Source organism: Chaetodon trifascialis, chromosome 17, assembly GCF_039877785.1.
Source record: "Chaetodon trifascialis isolate fChaTrf1 chromosome 17, fChaTrf1.hap1, whole genome shotgun sequence".
Classification (NCBI taxonomy): Eukaryota; Metazoa; Chordata; class Actinopteri; order Chaetodontiformes; family Chaetodontidae; genus Chaetodon; species Chaetodon trifascialis.
Window position 1 is genome coordinate 1,646,149 of NC_092072.1, and position 21,596 is coordinate 1,667,744.

Sequence of the window (21,596 nt, forward strand, 5' to 3'; positions counted from 1 at the left end):
AACATACAGGACACAACTTCTTTCATGCTGTTCAACTTGCTTTGTGTGGATATTAAGACATCAGACACTTTCAATGAAGATACAACATCTGAGAGAAGAAGAGAGAGACGTGGGGAGGAAGAAAGACCTCAAACTAAACTATGAAAAAACAAGGCGTACGAATTTGACACAGAACAACAGATTAAAACACCTGCTTGACATTAAGGGAGGAGGTGTCCTGACGGATGGAGGAAATTTGGATGCAGCTGTTACTTTAAATCCAGTCAGAGGAAAACATGGTGGGGGGACAGCAGAAAACAGTGTCAGAAAGACGGAGCAGATCTGGTGGTTATAAACAGCGAAGAGGAACGGGTGAGTGTGTTTGTTCATCAGTGTGTGATCACGCTCACTGTCATGAACAGACAAATGATTATCGTCTCTTGTCAAACACTAGAAATTTGTCATCGAGCTGAGTAAAAACGACGAGTCCTGGATTGGTCTTAGCCGACAATGGAAATCATCACGTCAGGTTTGGGAATGGGTGGACGGATCACCGCTGACACAAACGTGAGACATTTGTTGTTTCCATCACAAAACTTCTTCTGGACTCTGTCAAGCAAATGTGGTTATTACAGCATCTGTCCCGCGGACATATTAAGACAGCTGGACAGTCTCCTGTAGCCAACAGAAATGTGTCCTGACGTCCTGAAGATTTAACATTTGGGAGATTTTCAGACATCTGAGCAGCAGCTTCTGTGTCTTAATGTGTGTGATTTCATTAAAATGTCAAATTTACGGGACGCGGTGCGCCGTCTGGTGTTTGGTATCAGGATACCCATAATCCCTTGTTTTCTGGGGTTGATCCTGTAAAATTCCGCAATTTACTGGAAACCTCAATGAGATCACTGAAAAAATTTGATTATTTAATTGGCATTAAACGAGTCATTAGAAACTTTTCAACATCTTATTTCAAATTGGAAATAATCAGAACAAAACATTTTCTTTGTCCGACAGGTTCTGGACATCAGGACTGCGGAACGAGAGGGAGGAGTCCGCAATATGCTGTGATCAACAAGGAAAACTGACGCAAAGAACAAATTATGATTCTAAGAGCTGGATCTGTGAGAAGTAGACTTCAGAGGGGTGTGTAGGTTGTTAGTGTTTGTGCTAAACTATCTGGATCTCTCACACACACACACACACACACACACACACACACACACACACACACACACACACACACACACACACACACACACACACACACACACACACACACACACACACACACACACACTCTGACCATGAAAAGAAAAGCAGAGAAAAGCAGAACTGCTGGTCGTCTTCAGTTGATTAACATGTCTGCGTTCACTTGGAATCGGCCTGCATTCATCGTGTGAAAACAAGTTCAGTTTTCCCAGCGTCCCCTTTGTGTGGCGGCGCTCTCCGCGGTGCTGATGCTGCTGCTGGGAGCAGCTATGGAGCTTCTCCACCCACAGCAGAGGAGAAAGCTTCTACCAGCAGGAACTTCCAGCCAACATCCTCCACGTCTAATCATCGTCTTCACCTCTTTCACAGCCTGAAGACAGCTGAACGCTCCCCTCTTTGACTTTTCTCAATCTTGAATCTGCTTTGTAGCTTATCTTGGTGCTGTTTGTTGTTTAAAGCTCCGCAGTTTGACGGCTGCCAGGTGACCGATGGTTTTGTTGTTTGTGGTGTTTGTTTTTGTTTTAAGAGAATAAAAGTCCTGAGATGCTGCATCAGCTTCCTGCCTCTCTGCTCTCTGTCACAGTGGTCAACAGCTGCTAATCATCACCTGAGAGGCATCACCTGGAGCGAGAGACACACACCTGGAGGTTCATGTGTTGGGCCTCTTGAGTCTGTGAAATGTGCCCTGGTCCAACTGCCATCAAATAAAGCCAAATAACTGTTTTCAAGGGTCCCAGATCTGGATTGAATCCAGGTGTAATTTAACACAGGTTTGGTGACACCTTGTCACATTATGAGTCTCTGTTAGCCACCTGACAAATCAGGCCTCAGGGTCACCCCACACTCCCCCCCCCCCCCCCCCCAAATTGGAATTGTCCAAAATCTCTTGGTATCCTGAAGCATTCAGAGTTCCTCTCACTGGAACTAAGGGGCCAAGCCCAGCTCCTGAAAACAACCCCACACCATAATCCCCCCTCCAACAAACTTTACATTTGGCACAACGCAGTCAGACAAGTACTGTTCTCCTGGCAACCACCAAACCCAGACTCGTCCATCAGATCGCCAGATGGTGAAGCGCGATTCGTCACTCCAGGGAACGCGTCTCCACTGCTCTAAAGTCCAGTGGCGGCGTGCTTTACAGCGCTGCATCCCACGCTTTGCATTGCACTTGGTGATGTCTGGCTTGGATGCAGCTGCTCGGCCACGGAAACCCAATCCATGAAGCTCTCTACGCTCTGTTCTTCAGCTAATCGTCAGTGACCTCTGCGCACGACTGGACTTGTTGCCCAGCGGCATCCTATCACAGTACCAGGCTGGAACTCACTGAGCTCCTGAGAGCGACCCATTCTTTCACAAATGTCGTGCAGTCTGATCCTGGCATTCCTGAACGTTCCACCATGGATCTGATGGAAACCACAGGAGCACGAACAGCAGAGAACTTATTCTGTCTCTTGTCCAACGACCAGGAGTTCGTCAGAGGGCTGAATGAGCCGGGAGCCTTCTGGATTGGTCTAAAGGCTGAGTTCACACACAGAACTACAGGATGGGAGCCAAGCTGGGAATGGGTGGACGGATCGCCTAAGGTAAGACACTTGACACGGCTTGTCTTTAACCTCCTAACGGGGTCAAACGTGTCAAACTCAGCAGGGTACAAAAGAGGGTCCACAGAAGACCGACCTGGACCCAAACGAGATGAGCGGAAACATCTCATTCCCTCATGAAACTGACTGAACTGTGGTTTAAAGCTTCGTGCAGAGTGTGTGAACACCACCTCTCAGCCTTGACCTGAAAGCAAAGCGATCACACACACTGAAGAGGTCTTAACATTTGCTGTTGGACAGATGATTTTAAAGGACAGGCTGATTTAAAATGATGCGATTTTGCTCTGCAGGTTCTGGGAGACAGGCCACTCTCAGAAGACCTGGTTCCAGTACGCAGAGTGCTGCAATAAATGAGGAAAATGGACACAAAGCAGATATTTTGATTCTAACAGCTGGATCTGTGAAAAAACAATGTCTTGTCTTCTCTGTTGATCGAGACGTCCGCATGCAGAAGACACCGTAATGTGACGGACGCCACATTGTCCTCAGTCAACAACCAAAGCATTACTCACCCCTGGTACTAAAACAACAAAACTAGGAAAAAGACTGAAGCTAAAGACATGAAACGGACCATAAAGCTCTGTGAAGCCGACGGGAGTTTCTTTATTTGGACATCGCAGATTCTCCTGAAATCAAACTCTCAGATCCACTTTATCAGCAGGATCACTGTTTCCTGCTCGCTTTCCACCATGTCAGAGCTGCATCACGTTACTGCTGATGCCTTTCCAGCCACCTCAACCTGAACCTGAACCCTGGATCATTCTCTGAGTGACTCGTCCTGTCTGTATTTGGGTCCTTCAGCTGCTGCTTCGCACACCCCCACTTGACAATAACGTCCAGTTCGGTTAGATTTGCTTAGATTTACACGGTGGCAAACACAAATAATGTTCTATAATATTTGTGATGTTCAAGTATCTTGAGACAGTGGTGCAAATGTGATTTTCATTTTGAACCATTAAAGCATGACCTGCTTCCTGCCTCGTTACTAAACTGTTCCAGTGAACGCAACACCAGATCAAAAAGGACAGCTGCCACGGTGCCTCATAGATTTCTATCTATGTATATTTTTGTCACACTGGAACAAATGCGTTGATGGTAAAAGGCATCTGAGGTTTATCTCGCTGCTACTTCCTCGATGCTCAAAGCTGCCTCGCTCAGACAGCGAAGAGCAGGTCACTCCTCTCACCTCGCAGGATGTCCACAGGTGGGAGCCTGAACGTGCGATACAGCAGAGGAGACAGCGCGGACGGAGGCGAATCAGAGGTGGAGATCCTGGTGGAGATCTCTGAGAGTGAAGACACTTTGAATGACAGACAAACTGATCCTGGGTCCCATGAAGTCAGTGAGTATGAAACAACGTCAGCAGTAGACTCTGATGTTTGAGCCTGTTTGATTAAATCCTGAACGATGACACTTTTAATCAGACGATGCAGATGTTTCTGGGATGGTCTGTGCTGTGGACTGAGTTCTTATGAGCAGACGAGATCAACTGAAGGATGAAATAACCCAAACAGCCAGTCCAGACGTGCATCATGAAAAGGTGTTTGACTGTTGTCCGTCTCTGCAGGACCTCTGGGTAAGACCAGCTGTCTCTCGGCCGTCTGCAGAAGCCGTCTCACTCCTGCGAGCGCTGTGGCACTGCTGTGTCTTCTCACGTTGGCGGGGATCTTCACGCGCTGTGAGAACCTGTTTTTCACTCCTCTTGTGTGACGCTCTGTCGGTCAGTGTGGTTTGGTTTCCCCAGCATGGTGCATGGTGCACAGGTGGGCGGAGAACTACGTCGGTTTGGATGACTTTCTGTGGTTCATTGGCTTTCTCTTCTGTTTGTGCTCTCACCAGATATTTTAGTCACGTTGGATAAACAAACCTTGATGGCAGAAAGAGACCAGCTGGACATAAACCTGAACCAGGCACAAACCAGGCTGGACAGTCTCGCTGTGGAGACGCAGAGGCTGCAGACCAGAAACAACATCCTGACGACACTATACAGCCAGGCAGAGAGGAAACAGGCCGAGCTGGAGGCCGAGCTGGCAGGTGAGCCTGGCTGTTAAAAACAAAACATTTTGAAGCTCATCCATCTGACATTCACTCACCTTTTTCCTCTTCTTCTCCCTATTCGGAATAGGCTGTTCCAACCCCCCCACGCGCAGGCCGACGTGAGATAAATCACATACAGTGATGATCAGTGATCGCTTCAATACATACTGTCACTGACTGGATTTCTCAATAAAACCGACTGAGGGTTTCAGAGCGTTTCGTCATGGTTTGGTTTCATTACAGTTAAACTGGCTTGCATCACGTTCTAACGAGGGCGAAACTCAAAAGATGTCATTTCAAACAATAACTGAAAACAGTCATCACTGATTAAAAGCTGCTTCAGCACAACTCTTTCATTCAGATTTGCTCAGACAGCAGCAAACCTGACAACAAGTGCAACACATCCTGATCGTTCTGTCTGTGAATATTCAGCTCGACTCCACGATGATAATCCTGCACTTATCCAACAGACTGAGAACTTTAGAAGAAACTTCTGGAGATTTTGTTTTACTGCAGCTTTTAAATGGAAGAAAACTGCTGCACCTACAATTGCTGCTCGGAGCGGAGAGTAACACTGAAACCATGAGATGATTTTAGAAGAAGTGGAGATATAGAAGAAGAAAACTCAGGACGGCACTTAAAGGTACAAAGCGCTGGGACTGGACACCTGTAGAAGGTCATCGAACAAACAGCAAGCAGCACGTGACCAGAGTGAGCAGACAAAACCGGATCAGGACCGAAGACGACAGCTGAGGGACGCCGTGCCGAGGCCATTTTCAGCGGCTCGGACCTGAGCGTGGAAAAACAGCATCAAGAGCCGCACTACTTTCACATCTAATTCGCAGAACTGAACCAGCATTGGTGAGCGTTGTAACGGTGGAAAGACAAGGCAGATTTGGTGGGTTTTATTCAGTCAAGTTTGAATGAAGAGTGCTTTAAGATGAGTTTGCGAAGTCTAAGTCTAAGCTTGGTGATTACGCTCGTCTTCGTTACACGAGAGGAAGGGTGTAAGGATGTTTCCTTTCTGTTTTAATTTATTTCGTTTATTAATTAGACTAAAAAAAACATGTTTACTGCATACATCTCATCATATACTGTCGGAATATCACCTCTTCAGGTATTCTGATAACTGATTATCAAAATAGCTGAAGATTAATTTTCTTTTGATCCACTCAACGTTTAATGGACACAGACAGACAGACAACAGTGACGCCTGGTCAAAAATAACGTGGTTAACTTTCAGCAAGATGTCCACAAATATCCAAGCTTAAACGCATTTGAGTTTGAATGTGAGGAAGAAGAGCGAGGTGGAGATCCATCCATGAAAAGTGGTAAAGACAAAAATATGCAAAGGCCGAGCAGTGACGGCCCCGATCCTTTTCTCCTCAGCTTTTACATTATTAGAAGTTGAAGTCTATTACTCCTCTGGCCTGCAGACTGAGGCCTGATTTAAGCTTCATAATATGGAGCAGTGCAAATGTCATTATTGTCACTGAGCAGATGAGCTCAACTGCATGAACAAACCCTCAGCAAAGCCACTTCAGACAGGCAGGATAAAAACACACTTTGCCTCTTCAGGTCCACACACTCCCTTCAGAGCGCCTGCAGTGATCCTGTTCACTCTCCTGACGTGGGCTGAAATCTTCATTTGCTGTGAAGAGCCAAGTTTTTATTCCAAAACGGCACATTTAAAGTCCTCTTCCAAACGTGTTTGTGTCTGTCACCTGTTTGTTGGAGAATCTCTGCGTATTTTAACGCCGTCTTTTCTCTCCTGGACGGCCTTCGCATGGATTTTTCTTTCATGTATTTGTGTAACTGTTGTGCAACATGCAGGACGACAAAAGCACAACAAGGCCGCGTCACAAATCCTTGTGAAAACAACTGCAGTCTATGAGTCTTTTTGATTTCTAAAGGCTCATTTGACAAAGAGACCGGCTCAACATTGCATATAACCAGCTGGACGACAGGTGTGTCAACCTCTGCGACAGATACAACCAATCACAGGATGAAGAAAAGCAGCTGAAATGAAAGAGAAGTTTCAAGAAAAAGAGCAAATTCTTTATCTTCAATTTCAACATCGAGTTCTTTCACTGTTGTTGCTGTAACAGCTGGAACACAGCAGAGAAACTGAGCAAGAAGCAAACACGAGTATGACCAGTCTGACGATGAATACTCATACCACTCAGGTGGTACTCAGGAAGGAGGTGACCAGACGGATGAAAGAGATGTGGATGTCACTCTGAGTTCACTGAGATGACAGCAGGAGAAGAGCGCAGAGGAGAAGGTGAGCGTCTGCACTTCAGTGTGTCTTTCACTGCAGTCGATCAGATAAGTGTGGTGACGTTAGTGTGAGTGGAACAAATACCCGCAGCACAAAATGCAGCGTCATCCTCACTGCTGACAAACTGTGTGAGACCGACGCCTCAGTGGCCTCTTCCTGTTTAACCAAACGGCAGCAACTAGAAGAGCAAATTCTCTCTTCAATCTGATCACGTGCCATTTTGCTGACAGGTAGAAATGACATTAGCGGGATGAAACGCGCTCGTGGTTAACCTCCACAGTCACAGAACAGACAACCTATTAATTACTCTCACATGTTCATGGCGCTCAGTGACTGGCCTCTGTGTGTGCTACCAGGAAGTTATTGCAACAGAGTGTTTGGTTCTCAGTGAACGCATGAAAAAAAGAAAGGTGAGGCGGCCTCTGACTGGACGTCCATGACACACAACACACAGACATGAAGGAAGCTGCTGGGGGTCGGCCCTGTCACAGCCTGATGACAGCTGCATCCAGAGAGCAGAGAGTGATGTCACTTCCTGCTGTGCTTGTACCAGAGTGACTTTTCATTCTGTTTCCATTTCTCAGCATCAAAAAGAGACTGACGACTTACCACCGGGCCCGGCTCTCCACGATCACCTCTGGCTCCTCTGATTCCAGGTCCTCCCTGTTTGAGGAGGAGGAGGTGATGAGGAGCAGAATGAACACATTGAAATGGACAGTGTCTCACACAGTGGTGACAGATATGTGCATGTGAACGCAGAGGACACAAATCTGGATCAGGAAGTGCTCTGGTTTCCATTTGAAGTGTGACGACTGGGATTGACCGATCACATCTGAGCTGCCGTTGGCTGCATACAGGTAAACAGTCCACGTGGAGGCAGAATGCACTGTCCAAAATTAAATCTCAAACGATGAAAAGACGTGTTAGTCGTATCGTCTTCATGTCTCTAGCTGCTAATCAAACCGCCGACGGGTGACAGGTTCTCAGATTCTGCCTGCTGAATGAAATCTCACAACCACAAAGCTGAGATAAACGAAACACGAGCTTTAATCTGCCAGACTGAGCAGTGAGGAGAAGGCAGTACTGAACGAGCTCAAACTGTGCATGAAACAGGTGATGTGCAGGTGATCCACCCATGCGACTGCATGCTTGAACGTGTGTGTGAAGCTCAACACATCACATACGCTGACACCCGATGATGCAAAAATGTCACGATATGTAGCATGAAGCAGAAAACAGGTTGAACACTTTAAGTTAAACAGTCAGTTCTTCCAGCGGAAGAGTGCTACAGAAACCTCTGCTTTTTAATTTGAACTCTGGACTCGATGACAGATTTTCGTGAGGTCTGACGAAACATTGGCTTCACTTCAGTTTATTTGCTCTGTGCTCTGAACGCAGCATCGCTGTGCGATGAGACGCTTTAAGCAGGGTCAGGGTCTCGCTGTGAGTGTGTATGTGTCTGATGCATTTGTGTGGGGCTCACTGGTGGTCCAAGAGGGCCGGGGGGGCCTTTGCTGTCCTGGGTGCAGGTGCAGGCTTTGGGCAAGGCCGGGCAGTCTGCCTCCTTCCTCTGGACGAGGGCAGTGCGATGAGGATGACACAGAGACAAAAACAAACGTAAATAAATAAACAAAATGAAAGAAAGACACGGCGATGGCATGAAGTGAGAAAACAAAGCAGTAAAATGGAAGTGTGACGTTTTAATCCCTGTAAGATGTGAATCTCTGACGTGTTCACATTGATGTCATCGTCACTGAAAGTACTTCATAGATAACACTTCTTCAGAGGTACTTCTACTTCAAACAGGAAACAAACAGCTTTAATGGTCTGAGGTGTCATTTCCACTTCTCTGATAGCGACACGATGTTTGCAGGAAGGAAATGTTAAGAAAGTGATGCATTTAAGCAACTTCTGAAGCTGGGTGTGTCACACAGCACACAGAAAAACTGACTGACTACCTCTGAGCACCAGCGTCGGCTCTGCGGTCAGAGTTTAACAGAAACATGATGTGAAAAGCACATTTTAATGCACACAGTACAGACAGAGGAGCGGAGAACAATGAACTTTGACCTCACCAGACCAGGGAGCTCACAGCACTTGTCTCTGTTGGCCCAGGACGTGCTGCAGACGATGTCGAAGATCTGGAGCTGGAACTGCAGGAGGACCACAGGGGACAGGTTTCAATACCACCACCCGATCGGCGACGTGGAGCAAAGCATGCGACGCCATTCTGACGTCGAATGAGACGATTCAGAGGCGGACCGCTTTGGTTTTCAAGGACATGACACTACTGGCCCTGTTTCATTTGTAACTGGCCACTCAGGGATCTTTTCATACAAACACCCGAACGTTTACCCTCCCGTCAGTCTCGGCGCTCACGTCACGACGACAGTTTTCATTTTTACACCAGAGGGCAGGAATAAAATCACTGATGATCTCGGCAGCTGCTGCGAATCACTAGATGTCCTGAGCTATTTCAGTGCTAAGCAAATAAGACTTTTAATCATAATCCTGTCTCTAATGGCAAAAAAAGAGATTACTTCAGGTTTACAGATTTCCTCTGAACCCTTTAGCGAAGGTCTGTGTTTTCAGTTTGGCTAATGAGGCGTGGTGAAATCTGAAGTACAGAATTAGAATATTAGTCAGGGCCGCCGTGTGATTCAGGAGGTTTAAAACACACTGGGAGATTATAGGCTGCGTCTTGCATGAAATTATTCAAAGAACCAAAGTGGAGAGCAAAAGACATACGAAACACCGAAGTATGAAAGCCACTCGTCCTTCATGAGAAACCAAATCTGCTCTCGATGTGCTGAGACGCTGCAAAATCAACAAAAAGAACAACCTCTCAAAGGCCAATATCTGGCCTCAGATCAGTAAAAACACCAACTTGCTGCTCAGTTTTGGCCGCACACACGACTGTGAGCCATGGAGAAAAAGTTCAAAAGTGACACTGGTGAGGATTATTTGACACACGAGTGGAATCCTCCAGCTTCAGAGACGAGTCAATGTCAAGGGTTTCCTCTTCAAAGGGAGATCAAACCAATCAGACTCCCACTCTGACACTCTGCTATTTCTGGAGGAGAGCGACTGGAAATTGATTTGTTTGCATTCATAAAGCTGCTGAAGGACGGGCTTTGATAAAAAACTAAACGGAGAGCAAACCTCTGCAGCAGGGTGAGATCAAATGCTGTCAGTCAGAATTCAGCAGTTCTGAAGAAAACATCAGAGAACATCGGTGGGAACGAGCCAATCAGGTCAATCTGACCGTGATGCTTCTTTCCAAGCAGTCACTGATGCACCACAGCGGTCACAATGAACGTTTAGCTGCTGTTAATTCATGCTTCATCGTGGTGCCCTCTGGGCGCTGTGCTCACCGGGGCAGAGTTGTCCTTGTTCCCTCTGGAGCGGACCATCCTGCCCAGAACTTCCAGTCCGTCTGTGGTGATGTTTCCCGCGGCGTTGATGGTTTTCTCGGCCACCATCTTGCAGTCGATCACCACCCTGGCGCTCGTCTTGCTAACGGCAATGTGGAGCTGCGTGAGAGAAAGCATCCGACATGTTTAAACTCAGATTTAGAGCTTTGAATGCACCTGAAGCTGAGAGGACGGTTTATCACTTTCACCATGTCTGGAGGAGAACTAGCATACATGCTAAACAGAAAAAAATAAGAGGAGAATCAGTGTGCTGCTCTTTCTTCTATTTGCAGCCTTTATCTGCTGTGGTAGAACAGCGCCCTCTACCTGCAGCGCTGGGAGGCTGATGATGGCTGACAGTCCAATTAGACTACATTGTATGAAAAGTGCAAAATGAAAAATGAATAAATTTGATTTGATTTGATTTAAGTGAATATTATTTGTCTGGGGACACTGTTGGATTGATGATAAAGACCTAAAAAGTCATCTTAACACACACAAACTAAACTATTTCAACTGCAAAACAAGTGTGAGTTCGTGCTAAAAACCAGTGTCTGTGCAGTTTTCTGACAGAGCACATTTACAGCTCCACCACCTGCAGCAGAGCTGGAACCAGGACAGAAATCAGGAGAGCACGTGGAAACCAAACTAAACCGCCTCCCTGAGAAACACCATTTCTAATTCCACAAACAGGAAGTGCTGTCAGCATCACGGACGGTCGAGTGCTTCACTGCGAGGCAATGAAACGCCTCCTCGACACCGTGAACGCTGCTCTGCTGCAGCTGGGAGGGAGCAGCTGTCCCTGATGAGGCTTCCTGTTAGCAAAGCTGTGTTTGATGGGAATGAAGAAGAATTTGTGAAAGCTCATCTGTTTGGTGCACAGCTGCTGTGATCACAGAAGAGGCCAGCTCACTTTTCTTGGGTCGTCTGTGTGCGTTGGTCTATTTTATTTAAATCTCCATCTTCAATAGGCTACAATTAAAACTCACTACAGTACAAATTATCCTCTTAAAATGCTCCATGTTTGTCCTGGCAAAATATTCAAAACACACAGCTCTGGGAAAAAAAAAAAAGCCATAAAGCTAAAAGTCCGCTCTCTAATTTTGGTTCTATATTTTCTAGGTTGGCACGCTCACATGTTCCATTCATGCTTCTTTCTTCTCGACGCTGAAATCGAAAAGTTTTTGGACTTTATAAAAATAAATCCAGCGTTCATTTTGGAACCACTGCTCAGCTTCCACAGATGATTCCAGTCTGCACAACGACACCGTCTCACACACGGCCGGACGCTGACGGCTGATACCCCTGAACACTTCATGGCTGTAATCAGCCTGTCAGAGAAGATGTCACACTTTGACGGCTTCATGTCTCCTCTGCTTAACGTTCTGCTGGAGGTACGATCAACATTCAACTAAAATTAACTGACTAACATTAAACTGAGGAGAGACATCGCTGCAGTTCACCTGCAGCCACCTCCTGTGCCACGTTTGATGCACAGGTGATTCACACCTGTACTGAAGACATGTCTTATTTCACCTGTCAGCCAGAGAGAAAAACAAGTACAACTGAAACACATTAATACTATCAAATACTTTACAGCTTGTTAAATAATGCTAAAAAGTCGCAGTAGAGGTCATTTAAACAGCAGTATTAATCGCAAAAGTAGTCAAAGTGTGTTGGAGGTGTTTCAACTGAATCTGTGGAGATAAAACACATTTCATGCACGATATGCAGGAGCAGCAGCAGCACTGGTGGTAGTGGTAGTAGTCTATAAATGTGACATCAAAGTAGTAAATTGAAGTTTACTCCAAAGCTGATGAACATAGTGAAATTTTACTTTTAAACAAGTTATTTCTGTAAAATATACAGAACATGTTCATCTGTATAACAACAGTGTGATCATTACTCACTGGTATTCACACTGGAGACATTAAGCGTAGCAGTATCAGTATTAAGGACGGACGCAGCCGTCGCGTTCAGGTGTATTTGGTCAGTGTGTTGTGTTTAAGTTCACTGCTGCTGTGAAATTTCTAAATGTCAAACTGTGATGAACTGAGACAAACTGAGTACTCACTCACTCACACTCACACACACACACACACACACACACACACACACACACACACACACACACCTGGAGTCACGGAGGTATCCTGTTACATGAAGTTTAAAGGCTGTGATTTGACTGATTTTTGTACAAACATTACTGGTATCCAACACGACTGCAAGCCGGCTGAAACTGGTTGAACTTGGGTTCATTACTGTGATCACAAAGTTGTTGAAAGTCATAAAAAATATAGTTTCTAATTCCTATTTCTGGATGCCTGAGGTCTGTGCTGACATTAACGTTTGGATTAAAGTATATCTATTAGCGCGGCTGCAGCTGAACTCAGCTCAGTGAAATTTTGGAGTTTAAAATAAAATTTAGCTCATTGTGGCTTATTCTGTATCAGGACAGCCAGCTGTAGAGCTGTAATCACCAACTGAGGCTGTAAAGAGCTCTGTGTGTGTGTGTGTGTGTGTGTGTGTGTGTGTGTGTGTGTGTGTGTGTGTGTGTGTGTGTGTGTGTGTGAGTAAACACACACTGTACACATTTACAGGCAGTGCAGACGTCCCTGCGACCTGCATTAGTGCCGCAGAACTGTAATATAAATCCTGTTGAGAGTGTGAAGTGTGAAGTGACACTACTCTATCAGTGTGAAAACCTCGCTAAAGGAAACTTCTACACGCTTCCAAGATGTCAGCTTTTCAGGAACTAAAGGAATATGACAGCCAGTCACATTCAGAGTTTATCTAACAAATGTGAAAAGCGCTAGAAAAGCTGAGGGAAATGTGAACTACAGTAACCCACAGGGACATCTTTAAAGTTAGCTCAGACGTGACAGAGATGGCCATCATAATCCACAATCACATAAACTTATACAAATGTCAGTCCACACACACACACACACACACACACACACACACACACACACACACACACACACACACACACACACACACACACACACACACACACACACACACACACACACACACACACACACACACACACACACACACACACACACACACACACACACACACACAGCAGAACAAAAGGTGGAAAGGTAAGCAGGATAAGCTCTGCTGACAGCCAGCAGACAGAAGTGGCTGCAGATCAGTCAGCGAGTCCCCGAGCGCTGACACACTGACACTAACACAACATGACTGCGAGCAGGTTCAGGATCAGGGCACAACTCAACCAGTCAGCCTGTCAGGATGCCAACCACGGTCTCCCTGCTCAGCCAGGGCTTAGATAAGAGGAGGACGAGTGCGAGGGGGGGGATGAAGAGTCAACTGAGCAAATACATGAACAAATGATCTGATGAACCACTGGACCACCTCGACAACAGAAACATGAGTGAAACAGGTCAGTGAGTGAGTAGATCTGATCAGTAAAACAACAGATAATTAATCAATCAATCGAATCTAAAGGCACAGTCTTCACACTGTATTTAAGCAGCACATCGAGCGTCCAGCAGAGCTTACAGGAGCAGAGCAGCACTCAACACTCGTCAAACTGCTGACTCTGCATCACCGTCCTGGGAAACAGGCTGGAGTGTAAATCGGTCTCTGCCGGTCACCCTGACAGACAATCAGTCAGTCAGCATGTTAGGAATCAGCCCGTCGGCCCGTCAGATCAAACGGGACACGAGCGATTCTGACCTTATGGAAGCTGCCGTAGAAGAGCTTTTTGATTTCCGGCCCTTCGAAGGTCACCGTCTGGAACTCTCCTTTGTAGTCGTTGTTGAAGAACGTCAGAGTTTTTCCTCCATCTGCAGGAAGACAAACAAACTGCACGTCAACAGGACAAAGGAAGTGCAGCACTCACACAGATCATTGCTGAGAAAGTGGCTTTTGTCCAGCACGTTAAAAACTCTTCAGTCTACAGGTGCGAAAAGCAGACTCACTGTCGAGAATGACGCCCACCAGCGGCTCGTTGTTCTTGTTGAGGATCTCCCACAGAGCGAAGGGCTCCTCTGGGGTGTCGGGCAGCAGTCTGAACAGCAGGGTGACGGTGTAGTCGGAGGGCAGCCCTTCAGGGTGGATGTACCTGTGAGCCAGAGCAGACCCGGGTCGGTTATGATCTCTGCTGAGGCCGGACAGCGTGGATGAGGTCAGAAACGTGTGCTCGTACCTGGTTGGCTGTGCCAGGAAAGCGTCACTGTGCAGGTGGAAACAGGGGAAGGTGTTGAAGGTGCCGGGTACCATCGAAACGCCAGAGACACTGCCGTACCGACTCTCCACCAGCCCGAACAGCTCCATCATCCGGAAACCTGATGACAGATGGAAGGAACTTTATCTGCTCAACAGAAAGTAGGAACCTAAATCCAACAATAAGATGAGCTTCTGAGGATGTTTGTTTGTTTGTTTGTTTGTATGTATGAGGGTCACTTCAGGGCGTCCTGCCCGTCCTCGGGGTACAGAGGACTCTTAAACAGTGTGCACGCCATGTGAACACAGCTGATGTTCTCTTTGAGTTGACGCTGAGCTGACGTGTTGGATCTTTACCTGGTGTTGTGCTGCCACTCATCGGCACAGATGGACAAGCTGCGAAGAAAAAGAAGGTTTGTTTGATTAAGTTTCCGTCAAACACACCAGAGCCGTGTAAACACAGTCAGCCATGTTCAGTACTGTCACTAAGAGACATCTCGTTCCAGTGACCTAAGATGACTGAACCTCCAACCACCGACGAGCTCTGGTCACTCACTGGCGGTGGCGGCCTCGCACACGAAGGTCACCAGCTTCTCTTCAATCTTCTTGAAGGCGTCCAGGTCGTCCACGAAGAAGACATGTCTGTCGCTGGGTTTACTGGCGATGCTCACCAGCTCCCCGTAGTCGGCATCAGCGAAGCCGATAGCAAACACAATGTAGCCTTGACAGGAGGACAGAGAGAGAGAGAGAGAGAGGCTGATGGTCAACCAGAGGAAGAGTGTGGACTCTCACCTGTCCTCCGTCAAAGCCACAAACCACGTGTCCTACAACCAGACACAGCTCTGACCTTCCATCTGCATCTCCTTGGAAACCTTGTTGACGTCGTCCTGAGATCGGCCGTCGGTCAGGACCACGAGGACATTGGGGATCCCCCTCCTGACCCCGCCCGCAGCCGTGAAGATGTTTTCCTTCACGTGCTGGATGGCTCGACCTGATTGGACAGAAGAAACAGTCAATCACAAGCCTGTGTTTTCTGTGTTTCAGACGCCGCCTCGCGGGCTGATGAGGCTGTGGGATTGTTACTCGCTGACATTTAAACCGCTGCGTCTGAATTTCACGTGCCAATAAACTCTGCAGTGGGTGGATTTGCGACCTTTGAGTTGCTGTTCTTGGTGTTTGCTGGAAGATCTGTCTGCCCTCCACCTGAAACCAGCCGCCTGCTTTATGGCGCAAAGCAAAGCCTCATTAACAGCTGAACTCCAGGTTTTATACTATCCGCTGCGAGCTGCATGAGAGCGGGCCAGCAGGGGGGCCGCAGGGCCAGCAGCCGACGTCAGAGTCCATATCAAAGACTGACGGCTCGAATGAGGACAGTCTGTCTTCTGTGTCTAAGACGTCAGGAGTCTCAGTACGGAGACGGCGCCTGGGATTACACACTCACTTAAAAATCCAATTCAGCTGTCTTCAGGTGACAGCTGGAATTGAGGACTGATGCTGCTCACGTTGGCAAGTGAAATCTGTTGTTTCTCAAAGAGCAGAGGGAGGAAGAGAAATCAGAAACACCTCCACATCGACATGTGGCGGAGTGTGTCTGGTGCTGCAGCCGTGACACTCACCACCGTGACACAGTGTCGAGGTCTGCGATGAAGAAACCAATGAAGAAGTGTGTTGGACCAAATAAGACATTGGACCTTAAAGACTATATTCTATTCTTTGAAATTCTTTCATTTGCTGCAGGACGGACCACAGAGCGGCTGCACGTCACATTTCAATAAGCAGATCCAATAATGAAATACTCCTCGCGCCTGTGGGGATGCCGGGAGACGGAGTCTTAATTGCAGTGTGTACAGCGAGGTGAGCGAGTGCTCTTAAACTCCCCAAACTGCTGCTTCCTGACAGAAAAGCAGGATTAGTGTTTTACAGTGTGACATTAGCGGAGGGACAATTCCTCCCCAGCAGTGACGCTGTTACAAATCTGTTCTCTGCAGACTCGTCCCTGCAGGAGAAACTGCCTGCGCTGCTTTGTAAACACTGATTAATGACTACACACACACACACACACACACACACACACACACACACACACACACACACACACACACACACACACACACACACACACACACACACACACACACACAGGCTGCTATGCACTTCAGCACGTACAGGACTCTAATGCAAACGTGCACATTATTATGCATGTTTTACATGAATGTATGCATGAGGACAGGTTCAAAGGGACAAGACATCTGATGTGCACGCACAGACAGACAGACAGACAGACAGACAGACAGACAGACAGACAGTGTGTGCGCATGTGTGTGTGTGTGTGTACATGTGAGACTGACTGGCCTCACACAGGTGTCTTTGGGCAGCTGCAGTCACAGAACTTGAACACAGGTGTTTGTGTTACGGTGCTTTCAGGGACACATTCTGAACTTGTGTTCACTGAACTTCACAGCTGTCCTCGTAATGTTGCGCCTGCGTCTTCCTCAGCAGCGTCTGCTGTGGACTCACCCGTCTTGGTGTTTCCTCCCTTGTAGGAGATCTTGTTGATGGCGTCCAGCAGTCGCTCCTTGTCACTGTACGAGTTCAGCTTGAACTCAGTCCGGGCGTCGTCGCTGAACTGGGCGATGGCCACCTGTCAGACGGCACAGGGACATAATTAATCAGTAAAGTACAGTTACAGTAAAGTCAAAGAAAGTAATCAGTAATTAGAGGCTTGTCTCTTTCAGCTTTGTTAATCATATTTCATGTTAGCTGTATGTGTCCAGGTGTGCCAGGGGATTCTGGACAGGTCTCTGTGTGCGCGCCTCAGTCTACATCAGGAAGGTGCAGCATGTGCAGTTTACTTTCAGGGCACAGATCTCAGTCAGTACTGACAGCAGCATCGTAAACACGCCGTGGATTCCCACTGATGCTCTCTTTCTTTTGGTTGCTCCGTCTCTCCCGCCGCAGCGATGAACGCCACGTCGCTGAAACATGAGGCAGCCGCACGCGTGTCAAAGCCGCTGCGCCTCAGGAAAACACCTTTTAACTGGCAGCTTTTTCAAAGAAAACCAGCTTCTCTGTCTCAGCTCACCTGTCTGTCAACAACCTGTCAATCAACCTACCTGTGTGCCATCCGGGCCGATCCGGTCCAGAGCTCCGGTGGTGCTGTACAGGAAGCGGATGATCTTCAGGAAGTTTTCGTCACCGATGCTCCAGGAACCGTCAACCAGGAAGACCAGGTCCGCCCTGGCTGCCTTACAGACTGGAGGAGGAGGAGGAGGAGGTGCAGGTGAAGGAGAGGGAAAAGGACAAAGAAGAACAGGAAGCTGACGTGAGCTTGTGATGCAGCTTTATTATAAATACTTCTCTTAGATTCTTATGTGCCTCTCACTGCTATAAAAGCTTCATGTGTGATGATGTAAATGCTGTTATTCTACATTAAATGATGATGAAATGATGAAGATGCTCTCAGACTCTGGACAGTTGAGGATGATCGTTCAAATTACAGTGGAGCACTTTCTCAAAGCTGTTTCCTGTTTGGTGGACTTGGTTTTGTTTGCCCACAGGAGGATGATTTGAAGTCTCATTTATTTATCATTTTATTTCTCTTTTGGCTTCTTGACTTTGTTTTACAGCTCTGCTTTCATCTCTGCTCAAACAAACAAACTTTCATCTGATTTTGATGGATGACGACTCAGGAATAAAAGAAAACGCGCCGTTGACCGATCGATCAGATCTGAAAACGTCTCGACTGGTAAACTTTGGAAAACGTGTTAAACTTGTTAAATTCGAAACACAAAGCTACCTCCGACGCTATTCGCCAATCACTTCCTCTTTTCTCCTCTAATAAAACACACTTCAGCTGGTGTCGCATTGATCTGCAGACACCTTTAATTCTGCTCTTAATAAACCACAAAAAGGCGAAAACAAACTGACGTTCTTTCACAATAAAAGTCCGCCCAGCAGCTTGCATCAATCATGCGTATATTCAGGCCATCGTGAGGCTGTAATACACCCTTTTTGCACATATTAAACCTGAAACTAACAGCCTATAAGACAGTTTTTATCTCTACAACAATATTAAACATTAAATACATGAAAATCAGCTGCATTCATTTCCTCTGGCTCTGTATGCAGCTCTCCCAGAGTCACAGTGCTTCCTGTCATGGTGTCCTAATGTGCTAATGACTGACAGGGGACAGTGGACCAAGCGTCCGGGCTCAGGATCAGTGTTAGATGCCAGATGACCAGGGAGAAGGTGCTGCTCGAGCATCAGGAACATGCTGATGAGACACGAGGACTGCGTACGCTGCTTCCTGTACTCCGCCTCTCCCCTCACAGACAAACATTGATCGTGTGGTGGAGGCGACAGTATGCGAAGAATGTCAATTACATGTTTGTGGTGACGAGAGCTGCTGTGACAGATCCAGCACTCAGCAGGTTTAATCCTCAGACGTGTACTTCAAATCACCCTCTGTGAAGATTTACCTCTGTAATTGCATGTTTTGTGCGTGTGTGTGATGACTGGAGGTGGAAATTATCGCTCCTTTCTTCACCACATTTAGACATCTTTGAGTCTGTTTTCATATGTCAGAATCAGTGTGTGTTTGTGTGTGAGTGGGAGGAGAACAGTTGAAGCTTATTTACTGTGCTCGTACAGCGTCTGACACTAAACCGCCATCCTCACATGTGCACATCTCAAACTCCACCAGTCGACGAGCGACATGTCACACTTTGTTTAAGAAAACAGTGCGTGGGCGGACAGCGAGCGAAAGTTAGCCGCTGCGTCCGTGAATAAAGAATAAAGTCAGTGCAGTTCGGCTCGGGTCTAAAGATGTCTCTAGCTGGTCGTTGTTGAGGAAACAGCTGATCTGATCCTGTGCTCACACTCTTTGTTCAAAGCTATCACGTGCATTGAATTTGTCTGGTTAATTAACAAAATAATTCACGATTCTCTACTTTTCATGGCTCTGCTGTGATGTTGGCGCGTTGAACGAGCGACAGCTTTGTGTTCATCAAGTGGTCATTTTTATTCTTTCATCCTCAGTCTGAGGATCTCCTGAAGTCTAAATTCAATCTGGATCCTGCTGCAAGCTCCTTTTAAGCTCCACAGCCGATGGACACCTTATCCAAACTTCAGCTGCTCTGTAACTCTGACCTCTTCACCCTGTTTCTGACGCACACAACCCAACCAGTTGTTAGAGGAGGAACACGGCGGACTGCCCTAACTCTTCAAAGCCGAGCAAACACCTGCCCAAGGTAACATTTGAGCGGGTACAAAGGAGGGAACAACAAATAAAGCCACTGTCCAACATGTTTTTCGATATTTTGCGCCTCCTCAGTGTGAAACTGTGTTCTGTGACCATGTTTTTGTTATTTCCACTGTGTTGTTTTTGCATTTCAGTGGTTCAGGTGCTAAATACTGAGTGAAATAAAATCATTTCGATAAGACGATTCTGTCTCTCAGGACAAAACTGCTCACATTGAAGCAAAGGGAAATAATAAAGGCACACATGGCCTCAACTGATCATTCAGTAGATTTTTATCAGTTCAAAGCTGCCATGAGGGTTTTTAAAATGATCCATAACAAGTAAAAGTTATGCATTGGAAAGATAAAATTTATCTGAGTTAGTTTAATTCCCGTGCATCGTACTTTAAATGATGTTCAATTGATTAAAAAGTAAATATGGCTGTCAGTTAGACGTCATGGAGCACAGACCCTCCCTCTAAAGCCCAGTTCCATCAGCAGTGACAGTACACCAGTGTTTCTACTGTGAAACCGAAAACACAGACGTGAACATCAGGAAACAAGGCGACTGAAATCAGCTCTTACCTTCTTTGGCAGCGGGGATTGTGGGTAGCGGCGTGGTGGTGGGGGGCTTGGTGGGCGCCGGGGTCGGGATGGGTACTGCACAGAGAGCGCGCACACACACGCGCACACACACGCGCACACACACGCGCACGCACGCACGCACGCACGCACGCACGCACGCACGCGCACACACACACACACACACACACACACACACACACACACACACACACAGAAATGAAGACCTGGAAACTTAGAATCACAACCACGTTCTTCGTAAACCAATCACCACGCGCTAAATAATCCCTGAATTAAACTCCCCCCCCCCCGGTCAGACACACGACACACAGAATGTGTAAAATAACCACGTACGCTCGGCTCTGTGATTTCAGCTCCTGTGTAATTTAGACTGATCACAGCGTCTGAAAAAACTCCAGCCGTCGCTGCTTTCAACTCCTTACCTTTAGTCTGTGTGGGGGGGCGGGAAACCCAGGCGAACCAGCCGCCCCCTCCCACACACACACAGTTTACTCACTCGGAGCTGTTTAGGCAGTAAATCAGCTACCTGCGGCTGTGATTACTGGTGATGGCAGGTAGGGAGCGTTCAGAGGCGGCTGCCTGCAGCGATGGGGAGAGTCATTTGGAGAAAAGGCTCCGGCTTTCATTTGCATCAAAACAAAGCAATAAATCAGCGTGGAGGCTCTGCAGAGCTGCAGCGCGAAGAGGAGCAGCTTCAAGCAAACAAATACCTGCTCAGGGAACAACAGCCTCTCTTTCATGGCAGCCTTTCACTGCTTCAGCCTGACGTCTCCGCCTCTCTGCCTCCATTCTCACTTCCTGTCTGTCATTTTGTCCCCATCATTTCTCTTGCTGTCCCCCTTTTCTTTGTCCTCACTTCATTAATTTCAGCACACCACGGAAATGAACAAACACACTTGAGAGCTGAATTTGCTCATGAGAGGTAATCCATCTCAGGAAACATTTCGCCTGCTATTATTTCTGTCAGACTTTCATTACAATTGTCTGGCAGAGCAGCACAGACTTTACCATCAGCCTTTACCATCATCAGCGCAGCC

At 47.0% G+C, this 21,596-nt stretch overlaps 1 protein-coding gene across 3 annotated transcripts in view; it reads right to left on the reverse strand.

Annotated features, from left to right (window-relative positions):
* Positions 1 to 21,596, reverse strand: part of LOC139345930 (collagen alpha-1(XIV) chain-like) — a 117,078-nt gene that overhangs the window by 22,615 nt on the left and 72,867 nt on the right. For all 3 annotated transcript variants that reach the window (XM_070984814.1, XM_070984813.1, XM_070984815.1), the window contains exons 25-37: positions 20,542 to 20,616; positions 17,831 to 17,970; positions 17,235 to 17,358; positions 15,565 to 15,708; positions 15,274 to 15,438; positions 15,075 to 15,113; positions 14,701 to 14,839; positions 14,474 to 14,616; positions 14,229 to 14,338; positions 10,482 to 10,640; positions 9,183 to 9,260; positions 8,591 to 8,677; positions 7,717 to 7,770 (exon numbers count right to left, since the gene is read on the reverse strand). In XM_070984814.1, the coding sequence (XP_070840915.1) occupies positions 7,717 to 7,770; positions 8,591 to 8,677; positions 9,183 to 9,260; positions 10,482 to 10,640; positions 14,229 to 14,338; positions 14,474 to 14,616; positions 14,701 to 14,839; positions 15,075 to 15,113; positions 15,274 to 15,438; positions 15,565 to 15,708; positions 17,235 to 17,358; positions 17,831 to 17,970; positions 20,542 to 20,616 (1,457 nt within the window). The remainder of the gene's footprint in view (positions 1 to 7,716; positions 7,771 to 8,590; positions 8,678 to 9,182; positions 9,261 to 10,481; positions 10,641 to 14,228; positions 14,339 to 14,473; positions 14,617 to 14,700; positions 14,840 to 15,074; positions 15,114 to 15,273; positions 15,439 to 15,564; positions 15,709 to 17,234; positions 17,359 to 17,830; positions 17,971 to 20,541; positions 20,617 to 21,596) is intronic.